General features: G+C 46.5%; 1 protein-coding gene across 1 annotated transcript in view; it reads right to left on the reverse strand.

The window, feature by feature from the left end:
- Positions 1–1,002: 1,002 nt before the first annotated feature.
- LOC119391740 (nose resistant to fluoxetine protein 6) overlaps positions 1,003–22,628 on the reverse strand; it is a 62,843-nt gene continuing 41,217 nt past the window's right edge. The window contains exons 12-17 of the mRNA XM_049415380.1: positions 16,787–16,866; positions 12,117–12,239; positions 9,103–9,223; positions 7,038–7,224; positions 3,058–3,200; positions 1,003–1,313 (exon numbers count right to left, since the gene is read on the reverse strand). Coding sequence (XP_049271337.1) covers positions 1,011–1,313; positions 3,058–3,200; positions 7,038–7,224; positions 9,103–9,223; positions 12,117–12,239; positions 16,787–16,866 — 957 coding nt within the window. The 3' untranslated portion in view covers positions 1,003–1,010. The remainder of the gene's footprint in view (positions 1,314–3,057; positions 3,201–7,037; positions 7,225–9,102; positions 9,224–12,116; positions 12,240–16,786; positions 16,867–22,628) is intronic.

The raw sequence follows: 22,628 nt of genomic DNA on the forward strand, positions 1-22,628 counted from the left end.
TCGCTTCAGACAGGTCGAAGGGAGGCCAGACGCAGGGCTGAGCCACGGCGCTGACACGACACTGATTGTTCTCACTTCTTCCTTCCTGAAGCGCTGTTTGGTTCTGTTCAAATAATGTATACCAACCAGCAATGTCCAACGCACGACTGCTGTGTTTCAAAGGTCATTTGTATGCATCACCTTGAATTTCTCGCGAAGCGGGAATTTCGCGAGAAGAGCGCGTGGAATTCTGTTGGAAATTCACAGCGCGTTCGCGACGCCCAGCCGTTTCCCATTTCGCAGGCACGCTTGCCACCGCATCACGAAGCTGCCGTGATTGTTAATTTCAATTGACCAAACGTAGTGAGGAGCTTCTTGATGTCTTCATCCACGCAGGTATTACCTGCAGCAACTTGGCGAATTTTCGCATCAATGTTCGATGACTGCGTTACAAATGTAACCACCTGCAATAATCATGCGCCTGCGCGCAAACTTCCTTGCCTCATTCAATCTAAAAGATGGTTTCTTGGAAAGTTTTAGAAAGATGAAGCGTGACGGACGAAGGCACGATATTGTTTGAAGGCACCAACACAATGACTGCACGAAACCATGCGTTACACGTCGTATCAATAGTATATGGACAGTCGCAGCTCAGAGTTTTCTCAGTGTAGTAATCATGGCAGAAAAAAAATAATTCCGCCCCTTAGCGAAGCTGTGATCATCAAAACCAATCCCGAGTCTCCCATTACGGCGTGCCCCATAATAAAGTCGTGTTTTTTTTTTTTTTTTACTTGGCCGAACCACTACTTGATTGTGAGGCACGCGACTCGGTATTAGTTTTGATCACCATGGAAGGCCTGGTTAAGTGCACCTAAATTGACGTACGCGCGTGTTCTTTGCAGTTCGACCCCATCGAAGTGCGGCCACCATGGGCAAGAATCTAACCCGCGTATTCTAGCTTAGTAGCGTGACATGCACGTTAGCCGATAAGCTGCCGAAGTGGGCGCCAAAAATTCTGAGGACGGGTCCGATTAACGTGTGTTTCGGCAGCAGCCCCCGTAGTCCGTGGCGACGACGCCAGACGCAAGCACCGCTGCGCCTTGTAACTTGCTCGCAGAAGATGCCTCGTCCAGCAGCTCGTTCCTCTGGTTAGCGGTGAGCACCACCATAGACGACGCGCACGAGTCATTGGTTCGTGACTGCTCGCGACCGCGTCGGTTGACGAAGCGGTCGAAGCAGGAACGCTCGATGTTCGAGAAAGGTTTCTCGCAGACCAAGTAGAAGGCCCAGCCAAACAGGTAGCTGAGCACTGCGTTGCCCAGGAAGCCACGGACCTGTACACGCGGGGAAGAAGACACGTGATTGCGATAGCTAGATTACACTTGTTTGCATTACGCAGAAATCGCCAACAAGACTTGGATTGGGAAAATAATAAGAACTTATGTTTCTTTTTACTTTAGTGACATTGCTCGTTTCTAATGCCTGGAATGCAGGGCGCTACGAACGCTATTGCTGCCTATGCTAACCATTGTCAACTTTCAAGAGTTTCTCAACTGGTAGTGAAATTTCAGTAAACTGTCCATTACCTACACAATGCAAATAAGAGTACAGACAAATTATAAAATAGTTTCGAATAGTTATAAATAGTTGTCGAATCGACGATATTGTGCCTGAAATTGAAAGTTTCCATTCGCGCGTAATTTCGTGTGTAATGTACCGATGGCTCACGTCACTAAAGACGTTCTGACGCCACTAAAGACGTCGCATGGTTTGTCGTTCTGCATTAATTGCCTTCGCCTGCGTTTCTTTAACACCAATGTGAAACTCAGTGCAGGAGCATCGCGACTCTCACAGCAGCAGTTCCTCTTGTAGCAAACCAAAAGATCCAGTAGGCGGGGATGTTAGGCATAAGGGTGCGTAGAAGCGCGATTTTGAAAGCGTCGATGACTCGTAACGGTAGAGTACATCGCGAGGAGCCCGCTTCTGCATTTTTTTTTCTCTGTAGGTCCTTGTGGTATGTGCGCCTCCATCGCCGCCGCCGCGTATCCTCTACAAATGGTCGCCTATACATATAGTTAGAGTTGTGGAGCGCAGGCCACACCAAGAAATCGTTTAAAGGCCCTCTTTCAAAATGAGAACTCCCTCCCGCTTCCTCTCTCCCGCGTTGCGTAACTCAGGAAAAAGCCCTAGGCCATCACCACCAACAAGAACAATCAATGGGTTTCCAGCGGCACTGACATTCACATCCCGAACCTCCTGTGTATGAGGCGGATGATCAACGATCCATTATATATCAGCGCTGTTTCGGCATGTAAGTTCCGGCATGTCTTCTGATGCCCCCTGATCCTTATGTCCACCACGCAGGGCTTATCGCAAGCCAAAATTAGTTGGTAATGTGACAATGCGCAGTCACCGTAATTTTCTGCTATAACGCGTTCGCCCATTCATGACGCATGGCAGAAAGATTCACTTCAGAGACACGGACAGTGCATAACCGTCCATAAAAGAAACAATCAAGGCAGATATCCCGGGGAAGACGGAGACTCGAATTGTTAAAGAACTCCGATGAAACTTCGGTTGGGCCTAGTTGGGACATCACTTGTAAAGTGAAGACTCCAGCGCGAACCCGAACTGACCACAAAGTAGAGATGAAACAAGCACTGGCGATGTGCGTGTCTTTCAGTGCGAGAGCTTCTCTTATCTCATCTTTGCGGTACGTCCTGGTTCGGACTGAAGTGTCCACCTTAAAAAATCAAATTGATGAAAAGCCATGAGACAGAGAATGTCGTTGGAGCCGTCCTGACGAAGACAAGTTTCCGTGTCGAAACGTTGCAGCGTCAGGCTCCACTGACATTCTATGTTGTACAGTTTCTCATGACACAAAAAACACGGGTAAGAAAACAGTGTTGACAGAAAACGTTATGTAGGTCAACGGCCTGGAAAAAGACGCGAATAATGTCGCATAAGCTGAGAACACCGTCTCATTCAATTAAGTTCGAGGGAACTTAACGATGCAAGAGGAAATGTAAAATCAAAATGCGGGCGCAGGACCACAGAGCGCTTGTACTTTCGACTTACCAGAAACCAATGCGCGATGTAGATCCTCTCCCGGGCCATTCCGGGCGTAGCGACTAGCACAAAGAAATGCACGAGGTAGACGGAAAAGGTTAATCGTCCAAGCGGCACGAATGCATCCCACGCCAGGAAACGGTTGACCAGGCCTGCGTAAGCGAAAACCCCAACAGATAGTTGCACACAATTGTTGTACAAAGTTGCAAAACAAATACATAGACCTCCCTACTGCTCTGCGTCAGTATTCAGTTCTGTGTGTGTTAATCTAGTAATAATTTCAGTACTATAGCAGCTATAGAAAATACATGTCTCGAAAGTGATTATTTCATGTCATAGTACACCCATGAAGGGTGAAAGTGACTGTCATCGATGTATCACTGCCTTAAGGTAGTCCACAAGACTGCAAGACTGCAAGGGCCCCATTGCAGTCTCATACTTTGGGATCATCGTGTGTATATTTTATGCTCTGTAACCATCCTTTTAAGTCATAATAAAAACTGATTTATTGATTGATTGATTGATTGAAGTCTTGCGCAGTCTTGAATAGAAACGAAAAAAAGAAAGGCGGAAAATGGTTCCCACTACAGTCGCAAGATTTCGGAAGTGTTTGCATGGTTGTATATAACTAACTACATCCATGTAACAAGAGAATAGCTTGCTATCCAAACAAACTCGACTTGGCAAGTTTTGATAGCTTTTTCTCGAGAAAAAATGGTAAAACTACGAAGCAATTTTTCGTGAAGTTCGTAAACTAAGAGTGATGTATCAGCGTTAAGGTGTCGATGCGAATAAATAAGGTTTGTCATTACTACGTTTACCAGTTAATCATGCACTTTTTGCTAGAGGAACACGTCTAGCTTCGAAGCATTATTTACTGGGCTTATCGGTCCCTGCCAGCGGCAAGTTATTTTTTCGTCCACTTTACTTTCTTCACATTTATATCCTAATTACTACAAACAACATACCGTACACTTGCTTTGGCATTATTGTCTGTTAGTTCTCATTAATATGGTGTCTAACAAAGAAAAACGAGCCCTTAAAAGTCATCTTATGGGCTTAATTAGGTGGTTTAACGCAACTTATTCTGTTTCGATAAGGAGGTCATACTAAACTTCTACCCAAATTTGGCAACTTTCGCTAGTAAATTATGGAGAAAGACCACGAAGAACAGTATGGAGGACAAGAAATAACAAATAAATGTGACGCAATAGCTACAATGTAAGTACAGAAAGTTCTTATTTCACTAGCCCATTCTGTCGTTGAGGAACTCGACTCGTGTTGAATTTGTAATAAGAAAGCGCCGCAGCTTTGCCCAATGCAGTTTTCGTTTGAAGTTAATTATAATTTGAGCGAGTACGAAACTGTTTATGGGATTTAACGAAATGATGACTGCACTCCAATTATTTCGTTAAATATTCCCTATTTAACGAAATAATTGGAGTGCAGTGGAAAAAAAGATTCTTCGGTTCATCGAAATCTATAATGCTAACGCAGTGACACCGAAAAGCTACCGGCCGGTTATTGTATTTGCCATTGATTCACGCCAGTACGTGTGAAAAGTTCGCTAAGGTGGCCAGGACAAGGAGGCTCCCACGTAAATCTATCACAGGATGCCGATATGTAAGTACAGGGACAATGAATGCAGTGAATGCGCGACAAGGCCGAGCCAGTAAATTTCGATGTAGCAATCAGCGCCATCTGTCCCATAAGGCATGAATTAACGAAAGCAACCAGCGTAATGTTATTGTGAGAACCCTGACAGGGACTAGTAAAGCACCGCTATCCCTAGCACCATCCGGTTCGTAAGATCCCGACCTAATTAAAACGGCAAGCCTGGCGAGTTGGTAATTGAACATACTTTTCCTATGTGGGCAGCGCGACCCGGACGGAAGACTAAAATGAACGGACACACGCGAGCGCTGCCTAATGAGAAGAAGCCAACCTAGTGTTGAGTTCGTTGTTCCGTGCATGGGCGCGACATGCAGGTCCGTCAAAATAAAACCACAATCGTGACTAGGGCGACCAGATGCTTTACCGCAATAGCGTTAGAGCACACACTCAAAGAAAAGCCCGTCTGTGCCAAAATTAGAAATAACCTCACCAGGTTTTTCTTTTTTCTTTTCTTTTTCAGAAAAAAACTTTGTTAAACCGGGTTGATGACAACATTGAACCCTATGGGTATACCTGACGGGGAATGGAAATTTCTTTGTTACATCAGGCACTTCTTAAAATCGGGTATTGTTAGATCGGGTTTTAACTCTATATGTGCCCTTTAATAATTGTTGGGGTTTAACGTGCCAAAACCACGATGTGAATATGAGAGACGCCGTAGTGGAGGGCTCCGGAAATTTTCGACCACCTGGGTTTCTTTAACGTGCACCTAAGTCTAAGCACACGGGCCCCATGCATTTTCACCTCCATCGAAAATCCGCTCGCCGCGGCCGGGATTCTCTTTATGTGCCTTTACACTGATGTTATTGTGACGACGCGACGATGACCGTAACCGCAGTAAGAAACAAATTAATGGCGGACGAGGTGGAGGAGACGGCAATCGCTATAGCCCCAGGCCAGACCCACGTATGTGCGAAAGTCCCAGCCCGCAACCGTCGTACGGTTCCTGACAAATTATTGGAAAAATTTGCAGTACGAATAAATGATGTCTATAAAAGCTGGTGGAAATTACGAATAATGAAATGAGAACAGCTTCATATGCGCGCTTATTGTCAGTAAGTGTGCCTGCCTAAGCATTTTGCTTAAAGAATGCCGCAAAAATAGTCGGCAACCTTTTTGCCATTTGGAAAAGAAATGGGAAGAGGAAGAATAGCGCGATAACGTTAGACACATACGAAAGAGTCATACCCGAGATCATCTAAGCAAAATCATGCTTATAGTTTTAGCGTACGTGTGCACGTGCTTGTCTGGAAAGTACACATGTTTAATCGAGGAAGGCGAACGACGAAACAAGGGTTGCCTGAAGAGGGAACCTGCGGGGAGAAATCTGTACTTGGCCGGGACAACGTATTGACTGTATTCCAGTGCTAGTTTTTTTGCTGGCCACCTCGGTGGTCCGAACGGCAACCCACCGGCGCCATCAATGAGATTGGGTGGTCATGAGCGGAGGGTGATTGGAAAGGAAATAGGGTTTTGCAAAAAGATCGATACATATGCCAGCCTTCCATGTTAAGCCTCCCACTACAGCATTCGTCATAAACGTACCGTGGTTTTGGCACGTAAAACTCCGTAAATTATTCGAGCGAAACTTGTAACTCAAAGATTTCAGTGGCGGCGTCGCGAAAAACCCTGCGCCGGCATGCATACAGGAATGCGGCCCTCGAAGCTGCGCCCGTTGCATGCCTATTTGTATGCGCCGTTTTCCAGTAATTGACGCTCGCTGGATCATGGACTTCTCGGCGATCACCCATTTGTATAGTATGGCAATGGGATTTTTTTATCGAGGTTAGGTGTCATTAAACGCTGCCATATTTCATTCTTGCCTGGACTCCCGACGTTGTTGCCTGTGGCAACTGAAGTGTTGTGCTGTTAAGTGCGTGTATGACGGTCCAACTCCCGGCATGCAGGAAGGAAACAGCAGGAGGGACCGTTGCCCAATGCAAAAGAAAGAAAGAAAGAAAGAAAGAAAGAAAGAAAGAAAGAAAGAAAGAAAGAAAGAAAGAAAGAAAGAAAGAAAGAAAGAAAGAAAGAAAGAAAGAAAGAAAGAAAGAAAGAAAGAAAGAAAGAAAGAAAGAAAGAAAGAAAGAAAGAAAGAAAGAAAGACAAGCAGTACGTAAGGCATGCACACATCAAAACGTCGCTTGCCCCCATTTTCCCGATGGGGCAAGGATTCCTAAAATATTATTTGTGTCAATCCTTAATGACGTGACGGCACCACACTACATCATTGCTGCTGAGACTCCAATATTTCCGACCACTTAAATCGCACTTGTCCACCATCCGTTACTATATGAGGAATGCGAAAGGAAGCTGACCGGCATGTCCCGACGCGCAGGCGTACAGGACCCAGGCGATGCCCGCTGCGAAGAGCGTCCGGTGAAGCCCGTTGTAGAGCACCACGTCAGCGCCCGTAGGAGGCGCTCCTTTGAGCCACTTGAAGGCACCGAACACTCCGTACACGCAGGCTGCAGTCGAGAACGACCACATGGCCAACTGCGCCACCTGAGAACCAGAATTTTCGGTAAGGTTGAGTCAGCCAAGCTTCATTGACGCAACCTTAAAGGGACACTAGAGTGAGGCAATGAATCGGTTTATATTCTACACTGAGAACTCTAATCTCGGCAATTTCACCTTCGTAACTTTATCAGTAGAAGAGTAAATTAAGGTCAAAGCTTCATTTTTCAAGTTCCCGCCGAAACCTCCGCGTGATGAGTGCTTCGGGGTTGCATGTTAAACAATATTCATAGCGGGCGTTTAATTTTGCGCAAGTAAATATTTCGAGCAACGGAAAACGTCAATGAAGTAATGTTTCCCTCAACAGCTGCGCAAAGTCCACGGCATGGAGGTGCATGTCCGGCTATATCACTCAAGTCCTATACTCCTTGCAAAGCCGCAAGTAAAGCACACAAGGTGAGTGTATTCGAAATTGACATTTCCTTACGATTGATATGATTGCGTTTTACTCCACGAATGCATTTTTGAACTAGAATGCAATGTGTCTATTTTATGTTCATTTTGTCATATGTATAGCACTCTCCTCCCGCGTCCTTTTTTATTTTTGTCGCCTTTTCTCTGTGACATTTTGTCGATGCCGCGCACCGGTCAGCGCCGCCATAAACGTCCTTTTGATTTCTCGACACGTTCAGCATACCAAGAAAATCCGGTACACACGTTCAATTAGTTGAACCGTACTGCTGGTCGTCAAAAGGCTACAGCTAATTTCCAAAATTTTATTTCACTGTTCAGGAGTAATGTCATACAAGCGGCTCTACTAGCTTTGATATGTAGTATTTTAGTACTAGCTTTAGCGTTTTAGTATAAGAGAGTGGCAATTAGGCTTTCACAACTACACGTATTTCATTCCCGTCTTACTGCTCCATCATTGACACAACAAGAGGAGAAGAAAGGCACTTTACTTTTCAAAGTGAGCCTACAGTCGAACCATCCATGCTAAGCGGCATCGCTGGTCCTGGTTGACGCCGATCAGGGCCGATTGTTCGACCCTGTTACCAGAGGGCGCGCCTAAAGTTAACTGATTTTAATGAGGCGTCTGACGACGCGAAGTCACGGCGTTAGACGTACAGCTGATGAACACAAAGACAGGAACTGGAGCGGACACACATGGAGGTGCCTGCTTCTGACCCTGCTAGTCTCGTGCGACCGCGCTGTGCGTCTGATCACAAACGAAGAACTAAGTGAAGAACTGTCCACTCTTTAGAAACACCGCGACACCACTGAGGGTTTGCTCTGTTGTTTCGCGCTACTTCAATGCCAGCGAAAATACTTCGCCATTATACCAATTCGCTTGTACGTACAATAATGCACCTGTGAGGTGTTTGTTACATTGGTGCAAAATGTCTAATGAAACGTGTCTTCGTTGCAACCATATCTCCGACTTCCGTGTGTTAGTGAGAAAACAACAGGGCCCGTATTCACAAAAACGACTTATGCTAAAAATTTTCGTAAGATGATATTTTGACCATTGGCGATGCTGGACATATCATTAGTGAAGCCGGGTGACCGATGAGAAAGCGCAGTTAGAAAAAAAATAGGTTTTTTGAATTTGGCCCCTGCATCCTTGCGTGTCACTGCAACCAACTTTTGGCCCATCTAGTAAGTTTTCAGGAACTCTTGACTTAACATATTCCCTGCAGCGGATTCCTTTGTACGCTTTTGTGAAGCTCTCGCGAAGCCCTTGGTATTCGCGGTTATTCGCTGTCGTCGAAATTGAAGCCAGAGAATTCCCAGGTCTCGCCAGGATTCTATCCAGCATTAAACCCCAGTCTTCCCTAGCTCGCTCGCATGAAGTATCAGTTTTTGGCCTGTTTCATTTCTAATGAGGAAAGTATTCGTTTCTATGACTCCTTGCAACGCACTCACCCTGCCGATGCGCACGTTTCGGAATCGGAGGAAAGCGAATCCCGCCAGGGCTCCGGCGACGTACGATCCAACGTGCGGGTACGGTCGCTGATGGATCAGGTCGAGAGCTTGCATCATCTTCCTACGAGTGAGCCCCGAAAAATTTCATTCAAATCGTGTGAAGTACTTATCGACGCTTGCGACTCAGCAATCCCGTGCAGTAACAGCTACAGTTAACTATTTCCGTCATGATGCTAACGAACTTACAATGTGCATGAATACACACAAACTTTTTCATTCGTTTTTCCAAGGCGTTTGTGGGTTCTCTTGTAAGCTTTCTTCGCGAAGTCATTCCTTCTGTCTTACACGCTTAGCTTCCAATGTTACTACTTGAATACTCTGAGACCTTCAAAGGAATAGTATACCAAGAACATGGGAGAATAATCATATTAAAATGGCAAAGAACTTTGTCCAGAAAGACTGTTACTTCGAATATTCTCGTTATTTTTGGCTAAGCGCAGCGCACACATTAAACGATCCTATATTCTTTGCTAGAGTTAAAATTCTGTGGAAAGCTGAAATAACATTGCGAGTCTTTATTATGAGTTATTGCGAGACGGATGGTTAACCGAAAGCTGAACAAAGTGTGGTTTTAATTCAAGGCCCTGGCTAAAACCGACATCGGGTGCACTAAACGAAGCAGTAAATATGAATGCAGACCTGCAGAATTTACCAATCACAACAACGGTCTTTCTCTTTTACGGTTCACGAACCAATCATGTTTTCTATGTGTAATTATGCCATCATGTGAAATATAAATCGTTCTTGAGGAGACTTCAAAAGTGACACTGACACGCAACAAATCTTCTTTTAGGCCGAACATGAAGCAAACGCCATGCATTAACTACGATTCTAATCGTCATCGAACGGCAGCAGGGTAAGATTTCCTCCTTCTTTTATTCGTTTGATGTTATTCAATTATTTGTTTCTTTTCAGTAAACAACCACATACTGCTAGTAATAACAAAATGAAGAATTCAAGTGGTGCCATTGCTGTAGTGCTAGGGACCGAAGAGGGATAGCAAATATTCTGGCCCAGCCGGTGTGGCTTTTCTCATTCGCCCATTATTTATTCAAAAAGGAGGATGTCCGCTGTTATTAAGACATTGTTGTTCACTCGAACTTGAAGTAGGTTCAATGATAACCTTGCATCAGAAACTGGATCGCTAACTCGCGCTTCTCCACTAAAGGACCCATAATGCGGAGAAGCCGACTTTAAATACCTTCCTTGGTTTCATGGCGGAAACATCTTTCTTACTTGCGCTGGTCTCTCATAGACTAAACTGTGAAATAGTCGCATGAACTAACGCATTCCAAACGGGGCGGTATACTCAACAACCGAAAGTGAAGGTAGCCCAAAGGTTGCTACAAAAGTACACCCTAACAACCAGCTCGCGGCGCGGTAAGCGTTCTTCGTTTCACTGTCACCGCATTTATCTGCCGAGAGTACGTATGAGTATGACGTCGAAAATACATGCGAGTGAGCAAGATAATAACAAATAAAAAGAAGCGTACAAGTGTCGGCGCACGCGCATGATAAATGAAGGAGATTGACAAAGAGAAATGAACACCGTTTTGAAAAAGGCGCGAAATAAGTGAGTTGCGCGTGATCAGCTTAGCATGCGCAGAAAACAAAATAGCAGTTGTTCCGTGTACGAATACAACTGATGAGCCAAGCTCCTTAGAAATGGGACGCACACGGCTGTGCGCCTGATCTCGCTGGTGGCTTTCATAAAGGCGGTAGGGTGGGAAGCGGGTGGGGAGAGCGTCTGCTGTGCTCGGTGGCGGGAACGACTGAGCGATTGAGTGTGCGGCGCGCGTAGCGCAGGGAGAGGGAGACAGGTGGGAGAGGGGTGCGAGCGGTGATGCGACGGGGAGCTTCGACAGCGGCGACGGAACGCCGCGCGCAGCGTTTCATTGTCTTTTTGCGCCGGTGCCGGGTGGGGAGACCGTCTGCTACTACATTCGACAAAGCACCCGTAGTACGCTATAATGATGGTTATCATTTTACAATCCACGATAAAGGTGGTGAAAGTGAAGACGACCATTATAACCAGTTGTGCACAGAGCTTATTTCTTTTAACATTAAATTTATGGTGCGCGAGAACCAAACCGCTCATGGCCTAAACATTTCCTCTGAAACCACCGGCCCCTGCAAACTAAAGCGATGCTTAAGAGAAGGGAGCTTCGACGGCGACGGCGGAGTGCGGGTCGAAGGAGCTTCGCTCCTAAATAATTCTACAGCCTGTTAGACCCTCTCTAACACTTGAAGACGAATGAATGTTGCACACTTGGTAATGCATTAAGTTGTAGAAACGGGGTCCCTACTTATTGCGAGACACAGCGAGTCGCACTGCGAGATAGGATCGAAAGTTGGCCTAGTTGGTAACGTATCACGTTTAGTGCAGCGCAAAACGATTAATACAGAGAAAAACAGCATTGGCGTTTGTACGAATGTTGCATTAAAATTGCAAACAGAGCTAGTTGGCACGAATTTATCTACTTGAGCGAGCAAAACTTGCATTAACAGCATAGGGACCGAAGAAGAAAAGCACAGAGCTAGCTTTGTTCTTTTCTTTATCGGCCCTTGTTTATGTCAGCGTTGCGCAATTAAGATGATGAAACCATAAAGCTTTCTCCATAGTTTCCATCAGGACAAACTGGAAGGCAAAGCACGCGGCTTTCGGGGATAGATTTATAGAAGCACAGCTCTTGGTCTGAGTCTGCAGATAAAGACCGACAGCTCGCTACGTACCACAGGTCGTCCACTATTAATGCATGCTGCGACGCAGTTCACGGAGCATCATAATTTTTGCACAGATCTGGAAGCTTACGCCCCCTAAGCAATCAGCATTGGAGATGTCGCACGACCCCCGTTACTCAGATGCGGAGGTAACGGTCACCAGATCTAAAAAACAACAAAACAAATTTATTCATATCTCCGCTTCGCGAATAAATTACAGAACTTCCACTCACGAAACGTCGCCACCCGAGCTGACACGTGAAGGTCCAATCTGTGCCTTGTGCGTGAAGTAGGCGATGAAGGCGTTGCAGCCAATGGACACGGATACCATGGCGGCGATGCCCAGCCGTGCGTTTCTAAATAACGCAGGAGGAGGAGACAAAGCAAACAAACACTGATATCGTTGGGCGCTTACTACTATTTCGATTGCGTAATATCAGTGCCAACTGACGACCTTATATAGAACGCTACCCTCTAACCGATGCTAGCACAATAAGCGGCATCGTAGCATAATATTAGTACATCGGCCATGGTGTCTTAGTCGCGACAGCATTGATTGAGTACGAGGACGCAAGTGTGATTGCCCGCCGCGGCGATCACATTTAGATGGGGATGAAATAGAAAAAGCACTCATGCATAAGATCAGAAGAAGTACACGTCGCAAAACCCCACAAAGTCAAATTTAATCCGGAGCTCCCCACGACAGCCTTTCTCGTAATCATCGCGGCACGTAAGACTATAGAATTACGTTTCTTTTTGATACAGCCAAGCCGTCACTGCATATGCATAGCTTTAAATTGACGTTGACAGAATTCTTTGCTCTAATGTGCGTGATATGCAAACTGTTACCAGCACAGTTTTTCTGGCGACAGATATACAAACACTGTCTCCTACCTATTACGGCGTTGTGAAACAATTTCCCCATCTGTAACGCACACTTTGTGCCTCACATTTCTTTTTTTAGTCAGCAAATGTCACTATAATTTCAGCACGTGCTCTTACGTGCATGTTCTCACTCTTCGGTGCAGAAGTGTAACCCTTCAAACCGATGTCGTGGGCACCATCAGCCGCGCAGTAACATTCTCGTGTTCACGTCGTTCTCGTCAGCAAATTAGAGCGATTACTAAATGAGTATAGCATTACTAGCTTCCAGCAAATCGCGGCTACACGGCGAGATAGTTCACTGTACATTCATCACATCGTACATTAATCGCCTAGGACAGCTTTTACAAGGCCTGCATTTTATTCCTATTTCTTGCTACATACATTTCTGCCCACATTCTCCTATGGTCTTTTTTTCCCCTCCTCCTCTCTCCCTGCAGGATATGAAGTATTCGAATATATACACTGGCTAATCACTCTCCTTTTCAATAAATAGCTTTCTCCCTCTCTCTCTCGCTTTCGTTCGCTGCGGCAGATGGTCTTAGTTGTTACGTCACCTTGACTGGACGCGACATGGATGCGTCACCACGCAATGCACTGACACTTTTTTAAAGACGATAGCAACGGTCGGAAAGACTGCCGCTCAGGCGTCCCAAAGAATTACGTCATCGCTACATCGTCGCCACCATCCTGAAAATGCGCCTCCAGTCAGAAGTGCGATAACTGAAGGCGAAATTGGCGCTAGAGTCGATGGCGAGTCAAAATGAAAGCAGCCAATGGCAGCCTGCTGCCGTGCCGGCAAAGATGTGCGCCCCGCGCCGGCCGCGGAGGCCGCGCGCGCGCCGCAACGCTAGTTTTGAATTCCGCGATAGTTCCGTTGTAGCATGAAGCGAGCGTTGAGGGCGGGCACCAGGCTGTCCGTGCAGGGAGGCTATGCTTGGGGGACACCCTCAAGTCTCCCGTTGAGGTTGGCGGGTCATTGTTCGCTTTTGAGACTTATTCGAGTGGTCGTTATGGTCAGCCGTGCTCCGCCGCCGCCACATCGGAGCCCTTCCTAGTCGCCGGCCTTGTGAAGTTTCGTGATGCTCCGTTACGTGAAGCGGCCGTTGGCCGCGTGTGCAGTTTTCCGGTGTTTGCGTGTTGTGCGCTCTTGCCGCCGTGATGGTTAACAGCACGCACCATTCGTACATCATGCAGCGGTGCACGGATACTTCAAGACCGAGTTCCGCAAGATTCTTCCATGATCCAAAAAACTATAGGTGAGTATGCGGTTTCCGTTAACAGCCACACATATATAGCTTCATTGCAGTTGCACAACAGTTGTTTTTAAACATGGCTGAATCGTGAAGAGCACGATGTCGCATCGTTGTACCAAGAAGCAACGAAAATAAAGCACTTTAGACTCATAGTTTAACTTTTGCGTCACTGACATGACTGCGTCCTTGGAAGTGCTGTTTGCATCTTTCTGCCTGTTTACCACTCGCCTTCGTTTAAATACGCGTTTCTGAGTCTCTGTGTATCTCAACTTGCACTATACTGACACGACGAAACTACGTTTGCGTGATGCGACTGCGTAGCTTTTCTCGTTGGAATTCACAGTTTGCAACTGCTTTTCTGCAGGACGTAAACGTTTTCTGAATTATGGAGAAGGCCACAAGTCTCGATCCGCAACTTCAAGTGCACCAGCTTTCTACTCTGCCCCCCGTGCTTTCTTTCGGTGCGTAAATGTTCATTATATGTACTTACTGCTGAAAAAGTACTCTTTGTGTTTATGTATTACCTCTGTAATTACCTATAAAAAAACCGTTCGAAGAACCTTCATGTGCAGACATGAGAGTTGTTTTTTTCTGGTGAGCCTTGAGTATTGCAAGTGTCCTATATGCAGAATTTTGTTGTTTGCGTTTATCTCAACGAAGTGCTCAGTGTACACGGCATGACATTCTCACTTCAGTGGCGTTATCTTACAGCTATGCATTGTATTCGCGGTGAAAGAAAAGCTGTGTAGTAGACTTATTTCACCTGGCGATTGGGTAATACGCGTTTATTCGAATGTTATATGTGCTGCTGCATAAACAGACCATCGCCTTCATGCCGTTGCCGCCATCTAACTGTCAAGTTGTGGTCAAGTGCCAAATAATGTGTATTTCCCTTTTTAAAGCGATGTACTGCTTGCTCTGCTAAATCTGCTTTTTCATCTTGTTTATCAGTAGTGGAGGTGTCCAGCATTCCATATATATTTGTGCAACATCTGAGTATATAGATATATATATATATATATATATATATATATATATATATATATATATATATATATATATATAAATATATATATATATATATATATATATATATATATATATATATATATATATATATATATATATATATAGTTGTTTTGTGTTTCGTATTAGTACAGCGGTTATTCAGTAGTTCATTGGATTATTATTTATTATTCCATATTTAGGTACTTTGCACATCTTTATTGTTTCTCCTATGCACTGACATTTCGCCTACATTTCTTTAAATTTCATGACTCTGTCACATCAAAAGCTCCTGTGCACTTTTGTCAGTATTGTACTAAACAAAAATCGTGTTACTTAAATGTGTATACGTCAAAGGGCCCACATATTTAAGTGTGTCCGATTTTTTATTTCCAATTTCTGAACTTTACAATGAACTTTTGTGCTGTTTAATAATGGACACACTGTGCATTTTTTCCTCCTCTTCTTCTACGAAACTTGTATCGTGCCCCATTATGCGTGGATCTTCAGTTTTGGGAACGGAGCAATAAAACAAAGTCACAGATATGTTGTGGGTGGAAGTCATCCCTTATGCTCTGGATCATGCAGGCTGCGTGCATTCAAACGCACTGCGCACCACGAGCGGACAGAAAAACATGAATGCGCGACCAAGCACAGCACGCGCGCACGCGAGAAAAAAAAATCGCGCCACGCACACAAAAAAAGGAAAACGGCGCGCGGCATGAAAGGAGAAAAGGAGGCGCCAAGAAAAAAAAACGGCACCCGGCACAACGAGGCTTAAAAAAAAAACTCCTTGGCCCGGCATGAGAGAGGAGAAAAAGCAAGCGCGCTCCAAAAAAAAAAAGAGAGAAAAAAGAACGGCGCGAGGAGTGCGACGGAGGAAGAGGGGGGATGGGGGCGCGAGAAGAAGCGACCGGCTGTCGTTACTGTTGCCCTGACGGCGTAAACAACGCAATCGTTACGTAACCGCGGCGTCATCGCCGCCATTACAGCGCCGCCGCTCGCCAGGGCCGTAACTCATCGGCTTTCTTGGCGCTCTCGGCGCATGCGTCGGCAGAACGTTTGAATTACGCGCCCCTATGAGAGGTATACGAAGAGACCTACCAGTGACGGTAGTCTTTCTTGGGGTACATAAACGCAGAAGTTTTGGTCTGTCTGTCTGTCTGTCTGTCTGTCTGTCTGTCTGTCTTTCTGTTTGTCTGTCTCTCACCCGATTCAGCGACCTGGCCAAAGTTGAACCACTTGCTTACCGCCCACCCATCTTGGACTGGTGCGGCTGTTCATACTTGTGAACGTTGTCAATCAAAAAGTAAATATTACGCATATCTGAGGCGCAACATCACTAGGTAACTATTAGGTGGTGTGTTCTTTTAATAGTAAATACATAGATACGTAATTCTAAAGACCCTAGTTTCTTAAGCTGCGCTGAACATGCCTATGCGCGCCGACGAACGCCCTCTGCCACGGAGGAAGGAAACCCTCTGCACAAGCTCATGTTTCCCGACGTATTGCCAGATGGCGTCCATATCTCACGCAGCGCCTCCTCTATCGTCTTTACACGGCATTTGCAGCGGAGCACGCAGATACGGGGCCAATTTTTTTATCGAGCCGCCGTGGCACTTACATAAATGTGGAGTGAAAATATTCGTAACGTGCAAATGCACCGATGAGCTGAAAGTTTTCAGGGCAATGAAGAATTATCAAGTGACGTGACCCGATGAATAAGCGTGTAACCTAGAAACGTCCTGCTCAATACTCACATGGAAAGCAGGATGCAGAGGACAGAGACGAGGGTGAATATCTGCATGTCACACGCTATGTACCACAAATGGCCGGAGCACTGCGTGAGAAAGAGCAAGCGAGATGCTTCGTTATTAAATGCGAAGCATTTCTTAGCGAACCTTTGGCACTTTGAGCGTTTCTATCTATCTATCTATCTATCTATCTATCTATCTATCTATCTATCTATCTATCTATCTATCTATCTATCTATCTATCTATCTATCTATCTATCTATCTATCTATCTATCTATCTATCTATCTATCTATCTAGCCGCCTACGTCTGGGTGCTCTCATGACCGCCTCTTTTACTTGGTGTCGACCAAAATTGGCATGGGACGGTAAGAGAATTAGACGAATGTGACTCTCGGGTCATGAAATGAATAACGCGAAAATCCTGTCACGTACGTCGTCAAACCCTTTCCTCCAGACACGTGTGGCACATACCCGTTTACCACGGGCCGCGGTGTACGGATATGTGCCACAGGCGACTGACAGTTTATATCTACCCAGGAGCGGCGAGAACAGACATTGTTAATTTAAGGCTTGTTCACACCGGAGACTAGCAATGGTCGCGCGACCGTTTGCGACTGGCGGTCAAAAAGCGACTCAAGGCGACCGATGTTCACACCTGCGTGCGACCTACGTATGTCGCCACATAAAATTCACGTCTGCTCGTATATAGCTCGCATTGCCATTGCCCCGTAAAATAAGGTGACGTCCTGTTCCTGCGCATCTGATTGGCTCAGAGCATTGCGATTGCAGTCGCGCGACTGAAAAATCGAGCAGCGAACGACTGAGCGACAGCAGTGGCTTTACGACCAAAACGGTCATTTGCGACCATTTGCGACCAGTCGCTTTGCGACTAACTTAGTCGCGCGACCATTTTTAGCCGCCGGTGTGAACGAGCCTTTAAATGAGAGAGCATTAAGAAAAACCGACATCGGCAGAGTTGCTCTGACGAATGGGGAGAATAAGAATTAGGATCCCAGCCAGAATTGAGCCCGAGCATTCTGCGTAGCAGCCAGGTATTCTACCACAGAGCCACGCCAGGTCTATGAACTGGTTTGGAAAAACAGCCTATGTAGGCGTAATGGCGGTGCAACGTCAATTGTGTTTGTGGTGTTGGCTATCTCATTTTACAAGAAACCAATAAACACTACATACATACTCCTACGATACAGGCGTCATGTCAGGTTAACGTTTGTTGTTCCAGTGCTGGCTCTGCTTTTATAGCTGTCTAAAAACATCACATTTTATTGCTATGATTCAGCAAGTTATATTGAAGCATTGCTCGATCCCGGTGGAATACACTAACGAAAGTTACGTGCGATGTTCACATGATTGCACCATGAAGTGCACTTACTTTCGATAATACTGACGTAGGTGCTCTATCGCAAGGCCTGACGTTACGTCGCACCATAAGTTACCTTTACGCGTCATTGTTGTCGACGTGCATTGTAAGCCCACGGTGTGCACATAGCTACTACACTTTCAAAAACTCGTCAATCCACCTCGTAACGCTTGGCTCAAAGCCATAAAGTACAGCATAGAAGTACTCGCTGACTGCTTCGCATTAAAACGATTCCCTCAACGCGTGGGATCTGCCAAACTTTTTAATTACTTATTTTAATGACCAAAAAAAATACTGCTTTTGATAGCTCACCGGACTACGCAATGCGCAACCCTGATATCGTCAGGTGGCAAAATGAAGCAGTTTCGATAAGCTTCAAGTGTTGTGAAAACTTGTTTAATGCTCCTTTATTGTGAAAGTGATTCGGCTCAACCAACAATATAATGACATCATTTGACGCAAATGACATCATGAAGTGATGTCGTTACACGTTTATTTAGTATTATTTTTTTATTGACAACAATAAATCATTACATGTAATTGACGTCGTGACATATGTCATTTCCCTCACGGAAATGAAAATGGAATGTGGAAAATCGCTGCCTAGACAGCGAATTCTTATGTTAACGTCGGTGGAAACGAGCAAGTGGGCGGAAAGAGAGGAATGCCTTAGGAGCTCCCTCAAAATTAGAGAACCATATACGACGTCCCACATCAAGAGGCTTGAAACCAGGACTGGGCAGTATAGCGGATACACATATCTTAGATACTATATTCGATACCATTTGGGTTTCTTGTATCTACATCACACCTTCGGCAGATGTTGCATCAGTATCTGTATTTCTGGTATATCACACGAAGTGTCGTGTATTTTAAGACACAAGATACGCATTTGAACAGGAAACCTCGCAGGAGCCTGCGTTTCGACAAGAGCGCTTCTCTTGGACAAAGCAGCAACTGACGACAGCGAGACAGAAATTGAAAACAGCAACTGAAGACGAAGGCAAGTCCATGATGGCTTCAGCGACATTGCGTGTGAACGATTTCTCATCGCGCCAAGCCTCCATCTTCTGACTTGTTAAGATGCATCTTTGGTTGAAATGACTGATATTATATAGCAAATTGAGACGGTTCAAGTTGAATGCATAAGATCACATATCAGCGCTGAATTCTGTAATGAACAAGTACGACATAAAAATTGGCATATGCGATGGGGCAATAGCAACAACTTTAATAATTGTTAATTATTTTCTTAAGTGCACTTTTTATGTGGAATCTCGAACCTTCAGAAAAATTACCCTCTCCCCCTACGCGCAACAATGGTGGGATGCGAAAGCATCGCGGGGGGTGCGCATCGAGTTTCCGTTTCTCTTATGTGACGTATGAGACGGTGGTTGTCGAGGCGTTTGAATTACCGCTTGCTGACGCTGACGTTTACGTTCGGCTTCCCGGGCCTTCCTCTGCTCCGCGGCGGCGGCGCTGCCACTGCAACTAGCGCCGACGTTGACGTTCTTCATGGCGTTTCGCACACCGTTGCACAGAGAGAAAATGACGGAAGGCCTCGCCGCGGTGGTCTAGTGTTTATGGCGCTCGACGGCTGACCCGAAGGTCGCGGGATCGAATCCCGGCCGCGGCGGCTGCATTTTCGATGGAGGCGAAAATTTTTGAGGCCCGTGTACTTAGCTTTAGGTGCACGTTGAAGAACCCCAAGTGGTCGAAATTTCCGGAGTCCTCCACGACGGCATCTCTCATAATCATATCTTGGCTTTGGGAAGTTAAATCCCTGATATTATTATAATTGTTAAGGTGTTTAATAGACAGCACTGAACGACAATGAGTAATGGCGACAGTCACGGCAAGGCACGAACTCCCTGCGCGAGCGGCGTTCTTCTTCAAGCAACCAAAGAGGACGACCCACTAGAAGGCGCTGGAGAGGGTAACCCATTACCATGTCTCAAGGCTTCTCTACAATTACTCCGGGTACGAAAAGGGAGCCGTCCGGCGACCTAACAGCTCGTCACAATGAGTGGGTCATAGTAGGCCTTGAGGCGCTCCACGTTGACAATGTCGCGCCCTCGACGGCGCATGTCCGAAGCTGGTTCGATGGGTTCGATCAGGTAGTTGACCGGGGATGTGCGCTCGACGACCCGCTATGGGCCTTCGTATTTCGGCAACAGTTTTGAAGAAAGGCCACTTGCAGCGGTAGGGACCGAGAGCCATACGAGCGCTCCAGGGAGGAACGTGGGTTCAGAAGTGGTGGTGCCATCGCGAATGCTCTTCTGCAGCTCTTGTTCCTGCGTTGTAAATGTCTTGGCAAGCTCGCGACACTCTTCAGCGAGCCTGACTGTGTCAGAAATAGGCGCACACTCAGATGGATCCGGCTTGTATGGAAGTATCGTGTCGATGGTGTGCGACGGGTGCCTTCCGTACAGTAAGAAGAAGGGTGAAAAATCAGTAGTTCTCTGAGGGGCGTTGTTATAGGCGTAGGTGACGAAGGGCAGAATGGCATGCCAATTGGTGTGATCGGCGGCGACGTACATTGACAGCATGTCGCCGAGCGTGCGGTTAAAGCGCTCGGTTAGGCCATTCGTCTGCGGGTGGTAAGCAGTAGCTGTGCGGTGAACAGCATGGCACTCTTTCAGAATGGCTTCCACGACTTCCGATAAGAAGACACGGCCTCGATCGCTGAGAAGATCTTGGGGTGGACCGTGACGCAGTATGAAGGAGTAGGAAGGAGGCAACATCGCGCGCTGTAGCCGAAACTGCGCAGTTCTTTGACGGACGTAGGTTTGGGAAATTCGGCCACGGCCCGAAGCTTGGCCGGATCGGGAAGGATTCCGTCTTTGGACACGACGTAGCCGAGGATTGTCAGCTGCCGTGCCGCAAATCGGCACTTCTTCAGATTCGGTTGGAGGCCGGCGTTGCTCAAACGGGTCAAGACATGCCGCAGACGTTGGAGATGCGTGGAGAAGTCCGGAGCGAAGACGACGACGTCGTCCAGGTAACACAGGCACGTGTGCCATTTCAAGTTACGCAGAACGGTGTCCATCATGCGCTCGAAGGTCGCGGGCGCATTACACAGACCGAACGGCATGACGTTGAACTCGTACAAGCCGTCGGGCGTGACAAAGGCTGTCTTTGGTCGAGCGTCATCAGCCATGGGTACTTGCCAGTACCCCGAGCGCAAATCGAGAGATGAAAAGAATTCTGCTCCTTGGAGGCTGTCAATCGCGTCGTCGATTCGCGGCAGTGGATAAACATCCTTGCGGGTGACCTTGTTGAGCCTTCGGTAGTCCACACAGAAGCGCACAGAACCGTCCTTCTTGGCAACGAGAACAACAGGAGACGCCCACGGGCTGTCCGAGGGTCGAATAACGTCGCGTCGAAGCATATCGTCCACTTGCTCATTAATTACCCGACGTTCTGTGGGAGACATGCGATATGGACGTTTACCGCAGTGGTGGTTGGGCGCCGCTATTAGAATGACGGAAGCACAGCGAACGCGCGCTTTCGCAGCCTCGCAGCTTCGATGTTCGCTTGCGGCGTTGCCGTTTACGTTCAGCTTCGCGAGCGTCCATAGCGCCGTTGCGAAGGAGAGTGCAACGGGAGCGAGAGCGCGCCGCATTATATACGAGCGCACAGCTGTGGCGGAAAGAGAGAAATTGGAGAGAGAAACGAAGCGGAGGCAGCGCTCACGCCACCTCCTCCCAACTCCTCGCGCTCACGCGAGGAGAGGGGGGAGAGTTGGCGCATGCGCAGAATGGGTGCGGACGCCGCAGAACGGACACTGCCCCGAGCATAACATGCTCTCGCATCTAAAATCAGAGGAGGCAATTCTCATTGCACACCTCCAGCTTTCCTTGTGCTTCGAAGAATGCGTTGCCAGCCCATGTCACGCAGTGCATTACTGTTGTAGCTAACATACAGGCGTAAAATATATTGCACATTGGAGACACGCCTTATGTGGAACAGCGGTATATATCGCTGCAAATTTGAGTACCTGCATTGAACTTTGCAAGAGCTCTTCCAGTGACTGTTAAAACCCGCTCCCACATATGATACGTAGTACTATTCGAAACACAAAAGCATACGCCTAAAAAGAAGAACGCAATGCATTATTAAATTTATTCGGCTGGCAGCAGCTAACTTGTTGCCGCTTCCCAGATCTGTCTTAGCTCGAGCATGTTGTTTCAAGTCACGTGATTAAAGAAAAGCTATTTGCTAGGTGATGTGATGACAGCTTTCGCTCAACTTTCTGTGCATTAACTTCACGTGCCTAATTGTATTCTACTATATATTTTTATATCGGCAGGTTTCCTGCCTCAATATTACTATTTTTAAACATCAAGGCCTTAGAAAGAGTAACTACATCCTTATTTAAAACTGCAGCAGCGGTTTTGCATAATATAGAAACATGACAAAAGCTTTCTACGCCGTTTGCAGACGCCACAGACAAATAGCCATCGCC

This window comes from Rhipicephalus sanguineus, chromosome 4 (assembly GCF_013339695.2).
Source record: "Rhipicephalus sanguineus isolate Rsan-2018 chromosome 4, BIME_Rsan_1.4, whole genome shotgun sequence".
NCBI classification, from domain to species: domain Eukaryota; kingdom Metazoa; phylum Arthropoda; class Arachnida; order Ixodida; family Ixodidae; genus Rhipicephalus; species Rhipicephalus sanguineus.